The following is a 20,026-nucleotide window of genomic DNA, read 5'->3' as shown; positions in this document are numbered from 1 at the left end:
CAGCATGGAATTGCGGACAAATTCCATGCATTATCCCATGCATTATCATCCAATGTATTTATCCATCAGAGTTAAAGTATTTTATGTGCAGCTACTGGTATGTCGCATTTGTTTCTCTCTCTCGCTCTCTCTCTCTCTCTCTCTCTCTCTCTCTCTCTCTCTCTCTCTCTCTCTGTGTGCGCGCGTGTGTTTGTGTGTGTGTGTGTGTGTATCTTTGAGATGTTGCAAGAAGCAACATTATGTTCTCTTTTTTTGAGTGGTGCAACCACTCCTACAATCAGCAATGTCCATGTACCTACCTGTGTGTACACCTGTGTGTATGAGCCTGAGTATGTTACTGATTTATACCAGTAGGGGGCGGCAGAAACAGAGGGAGGGGTAGTGCTGTGTAATGAGAGAGAGAGAGAGAGAGAGAGAGAGAGAGAGAGGGGGGGGGGGGGGGGGGGGGGGGGGAATTGCACCACTCAGTTCACACGTGTGTGATTTTTCTCAAACAAACAGCGGCTCCCGCTGCGCTGCGTTTATGGCCTGGGCATGCACGGTGGGCGGTGCGCGCACCCAATCCCCCCCCCCTCCCCCCCACCACACACACACACACACACACACACACACACTCACACAGTCAGTGTGACATGCAGACTAGAGAGAGGAGACTCGTCAGGAGAGAGAGGCGACCACCGCAGCAGCACTGCAACCCAATGAATGATGCGACGGTAGCATCTTTTACGCATTCTTCCAGTCGCGTTCCGTCGTTCCTGAAACGAACCTTTTTACATTTAGCTTTTCCCTAATTCCCCCCCCCCCCCCCTTTTCGACCACCGGAGCAGAGCAACATGGAGACTGCTGCTCCCAGCAGGACGAAGAACCTGATAATAGCACGGCTTCTCGTTTTAAGTCAGATAGGTAAGGAATGGAATGAATGGGAGCAGGGAAATGGAGTTTCATGATGATTGTGATTCATGTCGGATGAATGAATGGTGTTGTAGTGGACAATTATGCACATTCGGTGTAATTTAGGCTATGCCAATTGTTTTTTAAATCGAAACGTCCCCATAAACGAACCTCAATAACATGTCTAGTTGGCGACTGACTCGTATCTAGGCTACTGTTGCACGTTGGGAAAGATTTTAGCCCACTTATATGCTGCCTGTTATATGGTGCAGGCTACCTGTTGTACCTTGATGAACTCCCATGAAAACTTTCGAATCCATTCCAGTCCCACAGCCCATCAATAATAATAATAATAATATAATAATAATAATAATAATTATTATTATTATTATATATATATATTATATATATATATATATATATATATATATATATATATATAAAATATGATTCAGAAAATGCCATCTACTGTATATATATATGGCATTTTCTGAAGCATCAGTGCATCAGTGCAACATGTGTGTCGGTGCTGCATGGGTTAAACATAGGCCTATTGCTGTTACTTGTTAACAATTCCCCACAGACCTTTTCCGTGAAAAGGTTTAAAATCCAGAGATTTCCACTGACATTGACAGATACAATTTGAAAGTTAAATTAATTTGAGTGTCGAGTTTTATAAGGTTGTTGTTGTTAATTGCAGCTGGCACATTAAGGACATAAATGTCTGGTGAAACTCTAGACTTTCCTATAGTATCTTCCCATTATCTTTTGTCTGCTCGAAAGTTGAGGAATTCTCTTTGGTGCTACTTATTTTAAAGCTGCAAATCTGGAACTTACTTACTTGTAATGAATAACACGTTATTCATTTTCAATCTGTGTGGTATAGGGCTAACACAATTATAATTAGCAGTGGGCCTACATCTGAAGTGGTTGGAGGTTGTCACTTGTCTCCCTACTCTCGGGGGCAGGAGTGGCTCAGGGGTAGAGTGCCGGTACCCCGTAGAGCGACCGTGAGGTTCCCAGTTCGATCCCTTTCGGGGGCTCCCCCAAAGTTAGGCTCGAAGTGTGACTCTGAGCAAGACTCTGAACCCTAATTGCTGCCGATGAGCTGGATGGTGCCTTGCATTGTTTCCTCCGCCATCGGTGTGTGAATGTGTGTGTGTGTGTGTGTGTGTGAATGGGTGAATGTAATGCACCATCTATGTAAAAGTGTATGAATGTGTGTGTGAATGTAATGCACCATCTATGTAAAGATAACGTGTGTGTGTTTGGATGGGTGAATGTATGCACCATAAGCACTTTGAATTAAATTGCTATATAAATGCACCATTTACTGCCTGAAGGTCATATAGTCTACCGGTATAGGTGTACAATCTCATGGCCATGCGGGCAGCATTGATCAGTGTAAAGTAAACCAGGGGTCTGCAGCATTTTTTTAAGGTTCTAAGGACCCCTGAGAGAGAGATAAAGCAGGGACCCCCACCACTAAAGAGAATTTGTTGCAAATTAAACTTTGTATTTTCAGACCTTTAACCGCCTTAAACCCTCAATACTTAGGAAACGTGACCCATGGCTCTGTAGCTCCAGACTTCCCTCTCACGAGCAACATATAGTGACTTCCTCCTGGGGGATCCCGAGACGTTCCAAGGCCAGTGAGTCGATATGTTTCCTCCAACTGCGCCTTGGTCTGCTCCGGGTTCTCCTCCCAGTGGGACGTGCCTCGAGGAGGACCTCCCCCTAGGGAGATGCCGAGAGGCATCCTAACCAGATGCCCGAACCACCTAAACTGGCACCTTATTCTTTCAGTCATGACGCACACTTCATGACCATAGGTGAGAGTATAGGAACGAATATTGCTCTGTAGACAGAGAGCTTTGCCATCTCAAAGCGACTGCAATAATGCCCCTGCCGCTCCGATTCTCCGGCTGATCTCCTTCTCCGTCCTCCCCTCACTTGTGAACAAGACCCCGAGATACAGTACTTAATTTGGGGTATAATGCCTCATTCCCTACCCGGACTGCACAATCCACCGGTTTCCTGCTGAGAACCATGGCCTCAGATTTGGAGACGCTGATCCTCATCCCAGCCGCCTCATCTACACCAAACCTCTTTGCTGAAAATAGCTGATCTACAAGCTCACAGATCTGCTATTTTTGGCTAATGTTCCCTCTAGTAACTCTTACGGGTCCATTTGGTTTCATTGTACGCTCTCAAGAGTAAAATTATTGTTAAACACCTGCATTACGTCATTTTGAAGAAGTCTACACAATATATAATAGAGAATGTAGAGGAAGAATTGTTATTTTGGACAACGTTTGCCTGTTATCTCTCCTATGACATCAGACATCAATATACATATAGCATGACAAAATCCTATCTAACGATAACAAAATATTCTTTCGTTTTTGGTCTTGAGATGCAAAATGTCATCAAATGGTGATCTGTGGCTCAAATGCCGGATAAATGATAATGGACCTTGCCATGAAAAAGGTTGAAAAGCAGTGCTCCAGCGTTTAGCCTATACCACACTGTTCAGTTTAGACTGAGTGTGGTAGATGGAGAGGCTGAGAGAGAGAGGGGGAAGGTATAGGCTACTTAACTTGGAGGGAAATAAGGGAAGACCAACCAAGCCAGCCATCTGTCTCTCAGTATGCCGTGGACAACACACCACCAAGCCCTCTTGGTCTCTCTCTCTCTCTCTCTCTCTCTCTCCCATGTACTGTATACCTCCGCACACGGTATGCCAATAAAGCCATCCAGCTTACTGGAGTGCTTGGCAGCCGTACTATTGTGTATATGACCGTAGCATATGCATGCTTATGCATGGTTACCTTTGCCATACCGTACATGTGACTGACTTCCTTATGCTTTCTGTTACACCAGCTGTGTGTGTGTGTGTGTGGGGGGGGGGGGGGGGCTGCGTGCTGCGTGACACATATCATATGTGCATAGCCATAGTGGATATTTCTGTGCTCATGTATGTTTTTGTGTCGGTCATGACTGTGGCCATATAAGTAAAAGTAGCATTACTGCAGTGTAGAAATACTCAGTTTTACAGAAATAGCAGATCTACAAGCTCATTGAGTGGAGAAACTAAAGTTTTCAAACAATTGTAGCGGAGTAAAGGCACAATATTTGACTCTGCCATGCAGTGGAGTAGAAGTAAAAGTATTGACAATTGGAACTGCTGCAGTAAAGTAACAATGTAAACTACTTGAGTAAATGCACTTAGTTACTTTCCACCACTGTGAGTGACAGTGTTTAGTACACACCAAAGGTGACAGGGTTCATGTACTCCGTGTAATGTGGATTTGATGTATTGCCGATGAAAGACCATTGGCTAAGCGTATACACTGAGTACCACAGTGATTGCTTGTATGTTATTGATTTGGGCCTGCAGCTCAACGGTGCACACTAAAATCCACAGTGTTACTATAGCCTGTAAGAATCGATGTTTTACACTCTCAGAGTTAAATTAAGACTCTGCTGTTTGTTGTGTAGATATATGCTGTGATTTTTGTACGTGTGTGTGTGTGTGTGTGTGTGTGTCGGTCACACGATGCTATAGGTTCAAAGTCAAAGTCATACGATTTGTCACACACATTACCGCAGTGAAATTTGTTCTCCGCATCTCTTGGAGCGTTGAGCCGTATAGCCAAGGAGCGGTGAGCCGCAGCCGTGCCGCATTCGAGAATCATTTTGATTAGTTGATTTGACCCCCAATCCAACCCATTGATGCTGAGTGCCAAGCAGGGAGACATTGGGTCCCGTTTTTACATTCTTTGGTATGACCCGGCTGGGGATCGAAACCCCCCGACCTCCCAGTTTCAGGGCAGACACTCTAACCACAAGGCCACTGTCTGGTAACAACGGGTAATTGTAAACACAATTAGTTACAGTAAGTGTAAGTACAGTACATGTGATGTGACAAGGCTTCTCACCCCTGAAAACGGCAGCCTGGGTTCCAGCCTGCTTTGCTGCGTTCCGTGAATCTGTCTTGTCACTCGCTAGTCGCTATACTCAGTCTGGAAAGGGTCATATCTCCAAGGTAGGCGGGACATGTAAACGGGTGAAATCGACCCGTGGCTTCTGATTGGTCTGTGCGACTCAAGCTGACATAGTCGAACTATAGTGAATGAAACTTAGTGTTTACTTTTTGCCGTAGATTTTACTCTCGGGTCGTCTCGAACTGGCGCTATTTCTTTCACATGTGAGAAACGCATGGACAGAGTGGCGCTGGCTGATGACGTATCAGCAACAACGTGGCTACGTAACGGGTGACGTTTTGAAATATGAGTTTTTCTGCCTGTTGGCCAGACTAGACTGAGTAGCGAAGTGACTATGAAAACGGGCCATCTCGTCGTCGTGACACGTTTCTTCCCACCAATTAGTGTGGACGAGTACAGTAGCTCTACTGTAGCTGGCTGTGGATTCTTGTGATTGGATGTACATATTGCATCTATCTTATCTTCTGAGCTCAAATACAGTCAGTGTTCTGATTTCAGAGGGAGAATTCGCTGAATGTTTTGACTGAATGTAACTAAAAACACAGATGTTGTTATAAATAATTGATATCCCCCCCTTTTTTTTTAAAGCCCCCACTATTTATCTCCTGGGTATCTCTCTTTCCCTCCTTTCTTCTTCCAGTTTTCCAGTCGGCGTCCGTCTAAGGCGGTTTATTCATGATACACTTGATGTGCTAATCCACTTCCACCGGCTGTCTGCCGTGCGGTCACAGTTAGTTAAGATTCGTCCGTGGTGTCACCGCTGCAATTGGATCGGCAACCCTTTGACGTTGATCTGGCCTGACGCTGAACCCCACCGCGCTGCGTTGAAACGGATCCGTCAGTGAAGAAGTGTGCATTTTCCTCTCGTCACAGCCGTAGTTATTATAGAAAGCGGTGTATATGGCAGTGGTGGTGGTCTTGGGGGAGGGGGGGGGGGGGGGGGGGGGGGGGGGGGGGGGGGGGGGGGGGGGGGGGGGGGGGGAGGAGGGTGCGCCTGCAGGGTAATAATGTTCTTATCTAGAAATGGCTCTAGTAGAAATATCTCATAGCTTGTGAAAAAATCCCTCTATTCAGCACTTATTACGGTCCAAAGGTGAAATATTTCAATCTACTGCGGTGATTAATTTACTTTTGCATTCAGTCTAAGACTGTACTGTATATGTCTTACTTTCTTCCATCCTGGACTTTCATTTGTGTATGCATGTACGCACACGTTTTTATTTATTTATTTTTATCCCATGAATTTGTAACCCATTTTTCACCCCCGTGTCCAAGTTGCTCCTTTACACCTGACAGGGGGAGTTTCCCTGGTTGGACGTAGCGCGTGGAAGGAACACGTTTATTTCCTTTCCCCTCCATCAGGGGGGGGGGGGGAGAGAGAGAGAGAATATGAACAAACAGCACGTGTGATGGGATAAGATGAGAGAACAGAAACAGGAGAAAAGCCTTAGGCTGCAGGGGAGGTGAAGTGAAGTGAAGTGAAGTGAAGCACGCAAAGGTTTGTGGAAATAAATGCCATAAAATAATGGAACCTGGAGAGTGAGGAACGGGAGACGAGGAAAGAGGAGAGTGAAACAAAGTGGTAGAAAAAGGCAAGTCGCTGTTGCTCTGCCCTCTTGAGCCGAGGAAGTCTGTCTGAAGTTACAGCAGTTGACAATGGTCGTCTGTCTCTGTCTGCCACAGTCAACACAAAAGACACTGTTGTTTATTAAAAGGACTGTCTGGCATGAGAGAGACCGAGAGAGATGTACTGTAGAGATATAAGGTGAGAGTGATGGAGCTGAGAGAGAGAGAGAGAGAGAGATGGAAAGACAGAGTGGATGAGAGAGGGATTGATTGATTGATTGATTGATTGATTGATTGATTGATTGATTGATTGATTGACTGGCCACTATATGAACAGTTTGCACTGGACACTTTGGGGGTCAGATCAACATTATGGAATGAATTCTGTACTGGCCATATATGGAGCGTGTCTTGAGTGTACAGGGAGGGTTTGATGAGGTCAGATCAACATATGGAATGTCAGAACAGGTCAGCTCCATATAATGAGATCTAAGGGTGGCAACGGGGGCAGTGTCTTGAGTGTACAGAGTTTGATGAGGGCCCAGGTTGGGCCGGGCCTTTATTTTCGGGCCTGTTGAGAACTCTACAGGACAGGTATCAGTCAAAAGACTTCGAAGAGGAAGGACGCGTGGGGGATGATCAACATATGGAATGTCAGAACAGTTAGGCTCCATATATGGAGATCTATGTATGTATGGCTCCCGGGTTTGATGAGGTGGGCTAAGTGTCGTGATCTTCATATATGGAGACGGCCATATATGGTGGCGTTATGTGTGACGAGGTGTGATGTCACGAGGCTTGACCATATGGAGGTGTGATGTCACAAGGGGTGACCATATATGGAGGAGTGATGTCACGAGTGGTGACCATATATGGAGGAGTGATGTCACGAGGCACGACCATATATGGCGTGGGCATATATGGAGGTGTGACTGACGGGAAAGGCAGGTTTCATAGTAAACTGTGACCTATCGTCGCAATTAAACATTTAAAAAACAACTTTGAAAAAGCTCATCCCTGTGGATATAGGCTGTATTTCTGACAGCAAATGCACAATTTTGTAAGTAATTTCCCTCAGTTGCGACGTAAACAGCTCTGTGTATACACACATCATTTCTATTCCCTTTCAATTGCACATACTATTTTGTTTTGATTGTACTGTTCAACTTTTGCTTTGGCAATGCTAACGTATATGTTTTCTCATGCCAATAATGCCCATTGAATTGAGAGAGAGTTGAGATACAGAGGGGGGAGATGGAGAGAGAGAGAGAGAGAGAGGGTGTGAGATGGATCGAAATGATAGAGCATGGGATATGAGAGAGAGAGAGAGAGAGAGAGAACACAAGCCAAGAGAGGATGAATTGGAGAGACACAGAGAGAGAGAGTGTGTGCGTGCGTGCGTGCGTGCGTGCGTGCGTGCGTGCGTGCGTGCAAGCGAGTGTCTTTCTGTTTGGCTGCTTAGCATGTGGGAAAGCAGTAAACGGGCATTCAAACAGATACTTGTCGTAGGCTATGCTTGTTGTTACACACGTAGATTTAAAGTCTACTAGATGTCCGAGGCACGGAGCAGGGGGGGGGGGGTCACACAGACGTCAAAGAGAAGAGCGTGAACTCGCACGGGATCAACGACAAAACGGTTGTCACTCCTGACTGACGTTTTAATTGACACTTTATCCAGCTTTATACCCGTTACATTGAGGGACTCTTAAGACATGCACACAGTGCTATAGTGTGGCTTTAGTGCATGAATTCTGACTTTTGACTGGCCCAACGAGACAGAACTCACGGGAGTGTGTTTTATACCAACATGGGACATGACAGGGTTTTGTTCATTTTGGCGTTGGTGTCAGAGTGTGTGTGTGTGTGTGTGTGTGTGTGTGTGTGTGTGTGTGTGTGTGTGTGTTTTGTGTGTGTGAGCCCCTATACTCCTGAGAAAGCCAGGAAAAAATGAGGGTTAAATGGAACAATTCAGAGTAAGATTTGGTTCTGCGCTTCTTAATTCCTGAAAAGATGTGACCTGTGGGACCTCGCTCGCCCAGGCAGCGAGCGAGCGAGCAGCGAGAGTTGGCCCGGGGACTGAGACTAATGGGTTTTGTGTGAAAGCTAATGGAACCCTCGGCTGTTTATTGAGCGCAGTATCGATAGGCAGGCAGTGTGGAAGTTCTCCGGTGGAATTCAATTCACAAGAGGAAACGGGGTTTGTTCTCTCAGTGAGAAAGTTCATCGTTTGGCGGGACCCCCGCTGCGACGAATGGGCACAGTTGAAAAAGTTTAGGGAAACACCCCCCCCCCCCCACACACACACACACACACACACACACACACACACACACACACACACGGACAAAAAGACAAAAAGCGGAGGATTGATGGACGAGGCGTGTGAAAAGTTGAGCCCCCTCTATTAGAAAGACTTAGGGAGGGTGGGAGGGGGATGAAGGTAGCTATAACCCCCCCCCCCCACACACACACACACACACACACACACACTCTGGGAATTGTGAATGGGTGTAGTTCGATGTTTATAGAGAGAGTGTGTGTGTGTGTGTGTGTGTGTGTGTGTGTGTGTGTGTGTGTGTGTGAGACGGTGTGTGTGTGCGTGCGACTGCATGCATATGGTACAAAACATGCTTGTAGTGTGTGAATATATTTGTGCGTGCGTGCGTGCGTGCGTGCGTGGCTGTCAGACAGTGAGGAATGGGGGGGGTTGACCCTCTCCATTGACAGACTCTTAGACAGACTCGGGACGGGATGGGTTTCCATGGCGACGGGGACACTCACAGGAGACACGGCTCCTCAGAGGAAGTCGGGGTGTTCCACACGCCATCGGGAACTCTTCCGTTGTCATGACGCATCGCAGCCACTGGCTTCTGCCGTCGTCACGGTAACCCCGGCTGGCGCCGCCCGCATGCGGATGGGCCGGTTTGTAGGTTCGTATAAACTTTAACCCATTCCGGATGGGAACCCCCTTTTGGTGTTTTAAGCATCATCATACTATAATTCAATCAATGTCTGAATGAATGAATGTCAGAAACACCGCAGTATCTCCTCATTACCTGCACGAATCACTCCCACTTTTCACACAGGCATTGACCATAGTAATATGGAGGTCTTAACGAAGCCCTTTTTTCAATACGATTACTAATGAATTTATTAGTGAATAAAAACAGCCGTTTATCCGTTTATTTATCCGTGGTCTATCTCCGACCGAGCCACACTATTAGCACACATCTCTCCATGCCAAAAAAAATACCAGATCTACAGGCTCATCTGCGAGCTTGTAGATCTGCTATTTTTGATAATTCGTGAAAATGTGGCTCAAATCTGGAATGTGAGTGAACGTTTTCAACTCGTATCTTTGCTTCTGGGGGTCCCTGGAACTACATATTTTCAGGTGGGGGTCCACAGCCAAATACAGATAATTCTGGGGGTCCTTGGATGAAAAAGGTTGAGAGCACCACTGACATAGAAACAGGTTTTTCAGAAAACTGTCTTGATAGAGAGACATTTGTAGAATCGTCCTCAGGTCTAAATGGGTTAAATATGTAGGGGAATGACAAATACGTTTTTCACACTCTTAGTGTCATCATATGGGCATACCTAACAATCTATGCCAAAACAATGGGAAAACTTCCATTTTTGTGTATTTTTATATCAAAAGTCCATAAACATCTCATTCTTCTTTTTTCATTTGACAAATCGTCTCTTGATTTGATTTTATTAGACATCATACAGGGAAAAACAAGTTACATCTAGTGTGATCCGTGGTGTAAAGTAGTACAATTACATTTAAGTACTGTACCTTTTCTCTGGTACAATGTTGAGGTATTTGTAATTGTACTTTACTTTACGTATTTCCAATTTCCAGTACTTTTACTTGTACTTGTACTCCACTTAGGGATGCTCCGATCAGGTTTTCTGGGACTGATCCCGATCACTAATTGTTTTTCTCAAGATTAGTATTGGTAAAAAAGTCCACCCATTCTGTGTTTCCGAGAAGTGGAGGTCTGAGAAAAATCATTAACATGGTGAATCACATCTTGATGACATCATCAAGATGTGATTCACCATGTTAATGATTTTTTCATCAACTTTAAATGGCTTCCACTGAAAAATGGCAACTTCTCTTTTACTGTAGTCTTCCTCGTGCAAGTCTTTCCTTCTCTAAGGAACATTTAAGGTTAGCAGACAGAGAGCAGCCCGACTGCTGTCAGGAACTTTCTGCTTCGCTGAATTATTATTATGGTTACTAAACACACAGAGAGACACACACGTGTGTGCGTGCGCGAGTGTGTACTGTGCACACGTGCCCACACACGGTAGATTTATTTTTGCTGATTCTGAGCAGATGGAAACAGTGCATGTCATTGCACTAACAAGGAGAAGAGACCATGCAGGCTACACACACGCACAGTCGTGCACACACACACACACACACACACACACACACACACACACACACACACACACACACACACACACACACACTGCTCCACTTTCCTTGCAGCAATAACACAAGATGAAACAGACAAATAGATATTGTATTTATATCCATAAAGCATGATTTGATATTAAAACACAAATACTGTGTGTGTGTGTGTGTGTGTGTGTGTGTGTGTGTGTGTGTGTGTGTGTGTGTGTGTGTGTGTGTGTGTGTGTATGCGCACGCGTTCCCTCATTTATTCATGTCTGTTCTGAGCTCTTGGAGCTGAGCTTTCAGGCCAGTCCTCCACACAGCAGGGAAGTCCCGTCCCGCACCCCCCCTCAACTGCACACACCTCCAAAATAGAGCACCCAAGCACTCACCCTTTACGAATCCCCCAGCCGTACCCATATCCTTTCACTCCCTCCCCCATGTACTGTAAATCCACTTTGTTTTTATAGTTATTTTTTATCCCACGATTTTGTAACCCATTTTTCACCCCTGTGTCAATCATCTAATGTGATCCTGGGCTCTACACACCCTCCACCAATGTAGTCCCCCATATATGGGGGACAAGGGGAGAGCAACGGACTTGAACTCATGCTTCCTTCATGCCTGAGTGTCCAAGTTGCTCCTTTACACCTGACAGGGGGGAGTTTCCCTGGTTGGACGTAGTGCGTGGAAGGAACACGTTATTCCAACCAGTTCCTTTCCCCGGGGTGCATACTTAGTTTAGACTAGTCATTGGTTAGACATGGGTTAAGGTTAGGTTTAGGTGTGCTGCCCCGTGGGAGGTTAGGTTTAGGGTGAGGGTTTGAGATAGGTTGTAGTTGTAGGACTAATGACTGGTCTAACCAATGACTATAGTCTAAACCAAAAACTGTCTAAACTAAGTACTGCACCCCCTTTCCCCTCCATCAGGCGCCCCGGCTGGCCAGGGGGAGGCAGTTTAGTGACCAGGATTGGTCACAAAGTGGATAAATCCACTTTGGGTACTTGAAAAGTGCGATAGAAATCTGAGATTTTATTAGTATATTATTAACCCATTCTGACCGGGCACCCATTTTGGTGTTGGCATCATGTTATGCTTTAGCTATTGAAAAATAGCAGATCTACAAGCTCATAGCGCGCCACCGAGTGGCGCGCTACGAGCTTGTAGGTCTGCTATTTTTGAAAAATTCGAAGAACGACTGACATTTTTAGAATCTGATCTCAGGTCAGAATGGGTTGATCAGACCAGTGTGTGTCCTAGTGGAAACCTCGTATGAATCTGATCTCAGGTCAGAATGGGTTATTATATCTCATCCTCGCTGTCGAGCAGAAACCAGAAAAGCTAAACATGTCCTCAAAGTCACGCATCCAACAAGCTTTGAACTGAGCAGATTGGACCTTCCGTTCCAGAGATAATGGCTAAAACATCTTAAAAATGGCCACTTTTGCCGATTTTCTAACGCCATTATCGCCCATATTCTTTTAATAACACGGGCTAGGAAGGTCGGACGGCAACATGAGTAAAGTTCACTTTGAGCTGCATCCAACACATGCACTTCCATTTCCGTAGGCCTTACCGTTAGACCACTAGGGGCGGTTGAAATTACTTTTTGGCGGCAGCAGATTTTTAGTATAATTCAGAAATATTCACGTTTAAGTAATGCATCGTTATTATAAAGATGTTCAGTGATCCCATCCCCCGCCCCGCTTAGGGCGCCCATATGGACATGTGTCCATGTGACACTTACATGTCCATTTGGTTACACTTAGTTACAAATGAATACAATTAACAGAGGACTTTAATGTGTGTATAGTATGTGTAAATATGTGTGTGTTTGTGTGTGTATTGTGGTGGACACATATAAGCATATCCACCTTTTTGTTTACTGTTTATTTTTTATTCTTTTCCTTCAATGAGTCACACGCAATTTTGTGGGGCACAGCCACGACCCTTGACCTCGAGTGAGTCATCCTCCGCGTCAGCATGCTGCCTTTCGTAGAGAGTCAAATGACAATAAAGTTGAGCTGAGCTTGAATGGAATGATTGTACAGTCGTTACAAAAGCCGTTCCTCCCTTGGCACAGAGGGACGGTTCTACTTTTTATTACTTGGCAGGGGACCGTTTTATACTGGAGTCCTCCTTTCATTCCCTAGCACGCTGTAACTCAATAATGGACCACGGAAAGACCTTATTTGACTGCGTCGTTATCTCCACCTGCGCGACAGGCATGGATGTCACCAATCGAGAAATCTTACTTGACGAGTGAGGGGTGCCCACTCTGTACATTACGAGACATGAATGCAGTGTGTTATTGTATACCAGTAAGACGCCTGAGGGCAAGAAGCGGCCTCGCCCTAAAGGGTGAGTTCAAGTGCACGCATCCGCCTGGGTGACTGGGCAGACTGCTGTGCGAGAGCTGACGCTTTGGCATGGGGGGGTCAGATCAACATATGGAATGAATTGTGTACTGGCCATATATGGAGCGTGTCTTGAGTGTATAGGGTTTGATGGGGTCAGATCAACATTATGGAATGTCAGAACAGATCAGCTCCATATATGGAGATCTAATGGTGGCAGTGGGGGCAGTGTCTTGAGTGGGTTTGATAAGGGCCCAGGTAGGGCCGGGCCTTAATTTTCGGGCCCGTTGAGAACTCTACTTTGGGGCAGGCCTGTCTAGAGTTTAAATGGACAGGTATCAGTCAAAATGGAGACGTCGAAGAGGATGGGGGAAGGATCAACATAATTATGGAATGTCATAACGGGTCAGCTCCATATATGGAGAGCTAAGGGTTTGAGGTTTGAGGTGAGATGTAGAGTTGCTGGCCAATAAATGACCATAAATGGGGCATGACCGACGGGAAATTCACAATTTCATAGTTGATTGCGACCTGTGACCTGCGATACAATATCACACCCGCATGAAGTGAGGGGCGCTCTTATCATCGTATATCATCATAACGTAAAATAGACGCTATGCCCATTTGCTCAGAGACTATGACATTCATTGTCAATGGGAATTTAATCGGTTAAATGTCTCAAGAATAGAATAGAATAAAATAGTCCATTGTCCTGCACAGACCCACAAGAAAAACTAGGGTGGTGAGGTGACCCACCCAGGCCATTCCGGGTGTGTGTGTGTGAACGCAACACACATACAGGTATCGGCAAGTGAAACCTCGGAGGAGGATTTTCTGGCCCTGGAGCGTTAGACGGAATCAAATGACAGTGCGATGGTTCTTATAGTGAGGCTGTGGAGCCATGGACCTGTCTGAGAGAACACATGCCTTGTACAGTGCCCCATCTGCTCCTTAGTGGGGTGTTAACTTACTGTGCGTGTGCGTGCACTGTATGTGCGTGCTGTATAAGTGTGTGTGTGTGTGTGTGTGTGTGTGTGTGTGTGAGTGAGTGAGTGTGATGTGTTTTTAAACATCCCAGCTGTTCTGCTGTATTACCACGTCCAGTTCGGTGCCCCGCATTCTCACGGTCACCTTACACACACACACACACACACACACACACACACACACACACCCTTTGACCTCGCCACAACAGCTGGAGAGCGACACATTTCCATATGCTTTCATCTGATTTCAACAGACACACAGAAACGCACACCACGCACGCACGCACGCACACACACACACACACACACACACACACACACACACACACACACACACACACACACACACACACACACACACACACACACACACACACACACACACACACAGACAGACAGATTCCAGTGATAGTGTTGTCTGATTAGGTTTTATGTTCCGTTAATAATGTCTTGGTAGGACAATGAATAGGTTGTTGCTGCTCAGACACTATATATCCCTGCTTTAATATGGACCCCTAAATCTCATTGGATTCCCCCCGGCCACTGGCCGTAGCACTGGCCCTAGCCCTGACCACCTTGCAGGCGTATGTATGTACTGTATGCAAAGGAAAGGATAAAATAATGTCATTTAGATCATTGGTTCCCAAGTTGACACCCCATTTGAAGATTGTTACGGCCAGTCGGCTACTAGCAGTGACTCTCAACCATTTCATTCTCAAGGACCCCCAGTTTGACTTGCATTTCTATCTCTGGGACCACTCGTTTAAATTGTAAAATCAATGTTCATTTAACAGGTCCATTTGGCTCCTACACTCTCTGAGTTACAGTCCCATAAGGGTCCATTTGGTTCCAAACTATCATTTAGCTGGGAACCACCTGGAACTTTGATTTAGATAGCATGTTATGTAGACAGATGCCAGGTCATTATTGATCTGGAATTATATTGCATTCTAATAGTGTTTACAGTTTCTATAGTGTTTACAGTTCCCCCAGAGTTAGTGTCGAAGTGTCCTTGAGCAAGACTCTGAACCCCTAATTGCTCCCGATGTGCAGGTTGGTGCCTTGCATGGTTTCCTCTGTCATCGGTGTATGAATGTGTGTGTGAATGGGTGAATGTAATGCACAATCTCTGTAAAGCCCTATATAAATGCACTATTTACCATTTAGTTTACCTGTGAGCCTTGACTATTTCTATGTATTTGATGTATTAACTTGTGTTGTTCTTGCTTATTGTAAATCGCTCTGGATTAAGAGCTTCTGCTAAATGCCTAAATTGTAAATTGTAACAAGTGCAGTATGGTTGTATTTCGGAGCTGTCGGGTGGAAACCCCAGCATGTCCAAAAAATACCCTGCTATGTATATGACATTTTGACCGTGCAAAATGATGACGTCAAACGCATCGCTTCACGCCATCATCATAATGTACGCCCCATGACACCGAGTTTAGTTTGAAAAGTGTTTTCTGTATCTACCAACACAGACCTGGGTGAATAAAGAAAACATGAGTTTTCATTTAAGCAAACTTTTGCCAGTCAGGCTCCAAGTGAAAGCAAGTGCACTAAATTGCCTGGCTGACAATTGCCACAGCTGAACTCCATATAAGTTGTGACATGGCCCCCATGAAATTTAATATATGGCGCGCGTGCGTGCGTGGCTGTGTGCATGCGTGCGCGCGCGCGTGCGTCGTGCGTGCTTTGTCTGACACCAGGGTTAACAGGTGTGGTTTGGTACGTGTCACTGATATTACATCTTCATCAAAGAGATATATAGCTATGATACCGGACTACACATTTATCAACATAACTTTGTACAAAGGCTTTGAGTAAAAAAAACAACAATTGTGGAAAAACTCATACACACATACACATACTCGCCGTAGTAAAGGTTTAGTTGTCATTTTGTGTAGCATTGTACGTGAAAATGATTAGCTTCCCCGTCTACCCTACTAACTACATCTGTAGGTTAGATATTCAGTTGCTCAATACAGCAGTTATTCATAAAGAGCATTCATTAATGACTTTACTGTGAGACTGAAGGTGTCACTGTGCGTGCGTTTGTGTGTGTGTGTGTGTGCGCGCGCGTGTGGTTGGTTCTGCTCAATGGCAGCTGCTTCCTTCCACGAGACGTTTGAAAGGAAACGATACAGTACAAGAGGCGATCGAAATTTAACATCGATACTTTGCTGTCGGTGTTCGCCGGTCACAGCCTGCAATAACATTCTTATTTACAACATCCGAGTGGGAGTTGGACCCCACAGGGACACGTTATTTGAGCCCTCCCAGTAGAATATTTAATTCCCCTCTATGCCTCATGTAGTCCCAGGAAGGACATCATTAAGTGTCTCTTCATGAAGTAGTCTGTAAAGTATGGCTGGCTGATCTTTTACATTGTGGTCAGACTGCGGGTTGCTTGCTGGGAGCTGGTCTCGTCTCACTACCATGCTAATGAATAAGGATGTAGGACCCCTGTGGGATAGAACCTTGAAAGACCTATAGGACCAGGGATTCAATGAATAGTTTATTTCGGTCTTAAGTCATTTAGAGCAGTGGTTTTCAACCCTTTTCAGATCAATTATCATATCAATGTATTCGGCATTTGAGCCACGCACCACCATTTTGATGACATTTATCCTCTCAGACCCAAAACGAAAGAATATTTTGTTATCGTTGGATATGATTTCGTGCTGTATTGATGTCGATACCGCCTGGAATCCCCTCGGACCACTGATGTAGAGGGTTATTCACAACAAACTTTTACAAACAATACTAGACTGAAGCCGCAGCGTATTAGTGCTTAGGTTACTGAAAACACATAATAACAAAACAAGCAATTACAAAACTTTGATACAACAGACAAAAAAACAACCAAAGCAAAGGAAGAATTTGGTCGATTCACATTGTAGAAATAATAATTATAAAAGGTTTCTAATGACATTGACATGACAACTGTTCCATATTTCTCTCTCATAAGGGTTTTCTTTCCTTTGGAACAGTTTCTGAGTCCTGGATTCACTCTGAGGTTTCTGTCTGTATGTGTTGCTCCATTAATTCCCCTTGAGCCCTGTTGTATACTTGTATAGATGTACTGTACCATTTCCACTGCACAACAATTCAGTGGAAATAGTAGTATAGTATCTATACTACTACTGTATATAGGCTGTGTGAGCGTGCAGATCTTCTGTGCTCTCCGTCTGTGAACATATTTATGGCAGCAGGGTTCATGTGGGCACAAAGACGCCGTACTGTCCTCACACTTCTGAAAAAGATGACAGACCAATAAATAAATAGGACGACATAGGGTTATTTGGGGGTTTCGCGGAGGAAAGACTGACTATAATGTCTTCTTCTCTGACGGCTCGGCTTCCTGTTGTTCCCGTTCCTTTCAAGAAACGGTCTGATATGACTCTGGATCGCAGACAGACAGACAGTACTGCTAAATGATGAATATGACTATTGTACAACCGACGTGAATGTCCTAACTGTGTAATCTGGACTTCAGACGATTCCTGGAATTGGATAGAAAATAAAAAGGAAATACTGTAAGTAGGGATTTTATTCAAGATGTGTTTTACCCCCCCCCCCCCCCCCCCACACACACACACACACACACATCATCATGATGAAAGTGTGTGAAACACCGTGAACAAGCATCCACTGTGTTTCCTTTTCGAGTGTTCTGGTCATTCTGTCCCTGACAGAAACCGCCGGGGGACCATTTGAATGCCACGAAGCATCACTTATGCGCTGTCCAAACAAGGGAAACGGATCATATCTGGGTCACCCAGGGTGAGGAATCACCATGTTTCACGTCTTTAAAAAATATATATATATTTACACGCCCTTTAATCAAAGACTATATAAACTCCCTCTTCTCTGGGGTCTTGGTCTATAGCCACGTTCCCAGAGGATCTGTAATCCGGTCCAGCACCATTCATTAAGATTCTGCTGGGACCCATGGCGCCTTTATCCCAGCACTAATAACATGCGATGGGCTTCGGTGAGCCCAGGCTCTTCTCTCTGCGACGGTACGGTTTTCGAGCCAGGATGAAGGATTGACGAGTATTCATTCCCAGTTCAATCAGATCAGAATACTTTCTCTCACTCTCTCTCTCACGCTCTCTCTCTCTCTGAAAATTGAAAAAGTGTTTAGCAGCAGCACTGCACTGGCTTAGCTATATACTCAGTAAAACCCTCAGGATTGTACTGTCTGTGTGACGTAGTGTGATCTGGATTCACAGATGAGATATAGGGCTGGGCAAGTTAACAATAAGATTTGAAAATTTAATTTTACTTTTATATCATTGTAAATCGGATCATGAGATTTTGTATTTATAATGTTGAATCGTGATACACTTCTGCCACCCAGAAATCACTAAAGCAGTTACTGTAAACTTTAGAATGCCAACTGACAGACAGATGTGATTTCCCACAGGGATGTTTGGATATATATATCAACACCGGTCTGGTCATTGTGATATTTATTTATATTTACTTTTTGTCATTTCTTGTTATTTTTTATTTTGAATGGAAAAAATTTTTCTGATGCCAGTGCAATCAGCTGGACCTTCAAAAGAAGACTGCTGCCTGTATCCCCTAGAAACACGATGAAGGCTGGATGAAATGCAGCCCTGACTAATGACACAGTGACTCAGGTGGCTGGGTGGCAGGCTGATTAAGCATGGGCTTCATTGCATGACCGCTTCCCTGCACAGTAATTCCATCTCTGGCCGTGCTGCTCTTAAGCCACTGATACCGGGGAAAGCATCTGTGTCATTTTAGATTTGAGCACCCTTAAACTATTATTTTATACATGCGGCTATTTTTTGAATAGCCAATGTTATGTATTTTTTTACTAAAATCTTTGCGTCTGCGCGGGGGGGGGGGGGGGGGGGGGTCCCTGTGACATAATATTTTAAGATGGGGTCGGTGGTCAAATACATATAATTTTGGAGGTCCTTGACATGAAAAGGTTTGAGCACCGCTGATATAGAAACATAGTTTATTCTTTTTTTCTTTTCTTTTTTGTAGAATGTGACTCAGGTCTAAATGCATTAAAGTGTAATGCTGGTCTGGTTCACTGCCAGTATCATTTGGCACGAACAGAGCGCTTCTAGGGTGGCACACTGGCATGTCCTTACTGTACATCCTTTACCTTATATCTGGTGAAAGTGGTGGAAAGCAGTGCTGTAAGTACATTATGTAGAATTTTGTGGTACTTTTACTTTTCTTGAGTATACTTTATAATTCTATTTCAATACATCTCAATGGGAAATATAATATTGGACTTTTTTACTCAACTCAAATGTTTTAGAATCTTTCGTGTGTCCGTCCGTCTGCGAGAAACTAATCTCCGGCACCGTTGGCCCGATCGGTGTGAATCTGTGCACACATCAGGAGTCCGATTTATTTCAGAATTTGTCCAAACATCATGTAAATCGGTACACAGTATCTCTAATAGTCATGCGATCAAGACGGATCTTTCAGATTTTTTTTATATTCCATCCTGATTGGCTAACATTGGTTTTCAAAGATTACAGGATTTGGTCCGTTTTGAACAAAATGCCTCAAATCATGAACGCAGCATGCGATTTCTGTGAAACTTTGCATGCACATTCCCACATTCCCACTAGGCCGAGGACCAAATGCCACCCTTTTCACATTGGCCTGTTATATCTTAACACCAGTAGGTTGATTAGATTTTTGCAAAGCACATTTTTTGGAGCAAAATGCCTCAAATAATGAAAGCAAAATACACGTTGTCACCACACGTTGGTTTTCAGTTTGTTTTGAAGTAAGTTCCCAAC

General features: G+C 44.6%; 1 protein-coding gene across 2 annotated transcripts in view; it reads left to right on the top strand.

The window, feature by feature from the left end:
- Positions 1-717: 717 nt before the first annotated feature.
- LOC308310899 (receptor-type tyrosine-protein phosphatase zeta-like) overlaps positions 718-20,026 on the top strand; it is a 72,275-nt gene continuing 52,966 nt past the window's right edge. For both annotated transcript variants that reach the window (XM_080757359.1, XM_080757358.1), the window contains exon 1: positions 718-903. In XM_080757359.1, coding sequence (XP_080613485.1) covers positions 834-903 — 70 coding nt within the window. In that variant the 5' untranslated portion in view covers positions 718-833. The remainder of the gene's footprint in view (positions 904-20,026) is intronic.

Source organism: Protomyctophum bolini, assembly GCF_963924005.1.
Source record: "Protomyctophum bolini genome assembly, chromosome: 23".
Classification (NCBI taxonomy): domain Eukaryota; kingdom Metazoa; phylum Chordata; class Actinopteri; order Myctophiformes; family Myctophidae; genus Protomyctophum; species Protomyctophum bolini.
Note: the sequence above shows the minus strand (reverse complement) of the source record. Positions and strands in the feature narration are given on the sequence as shown.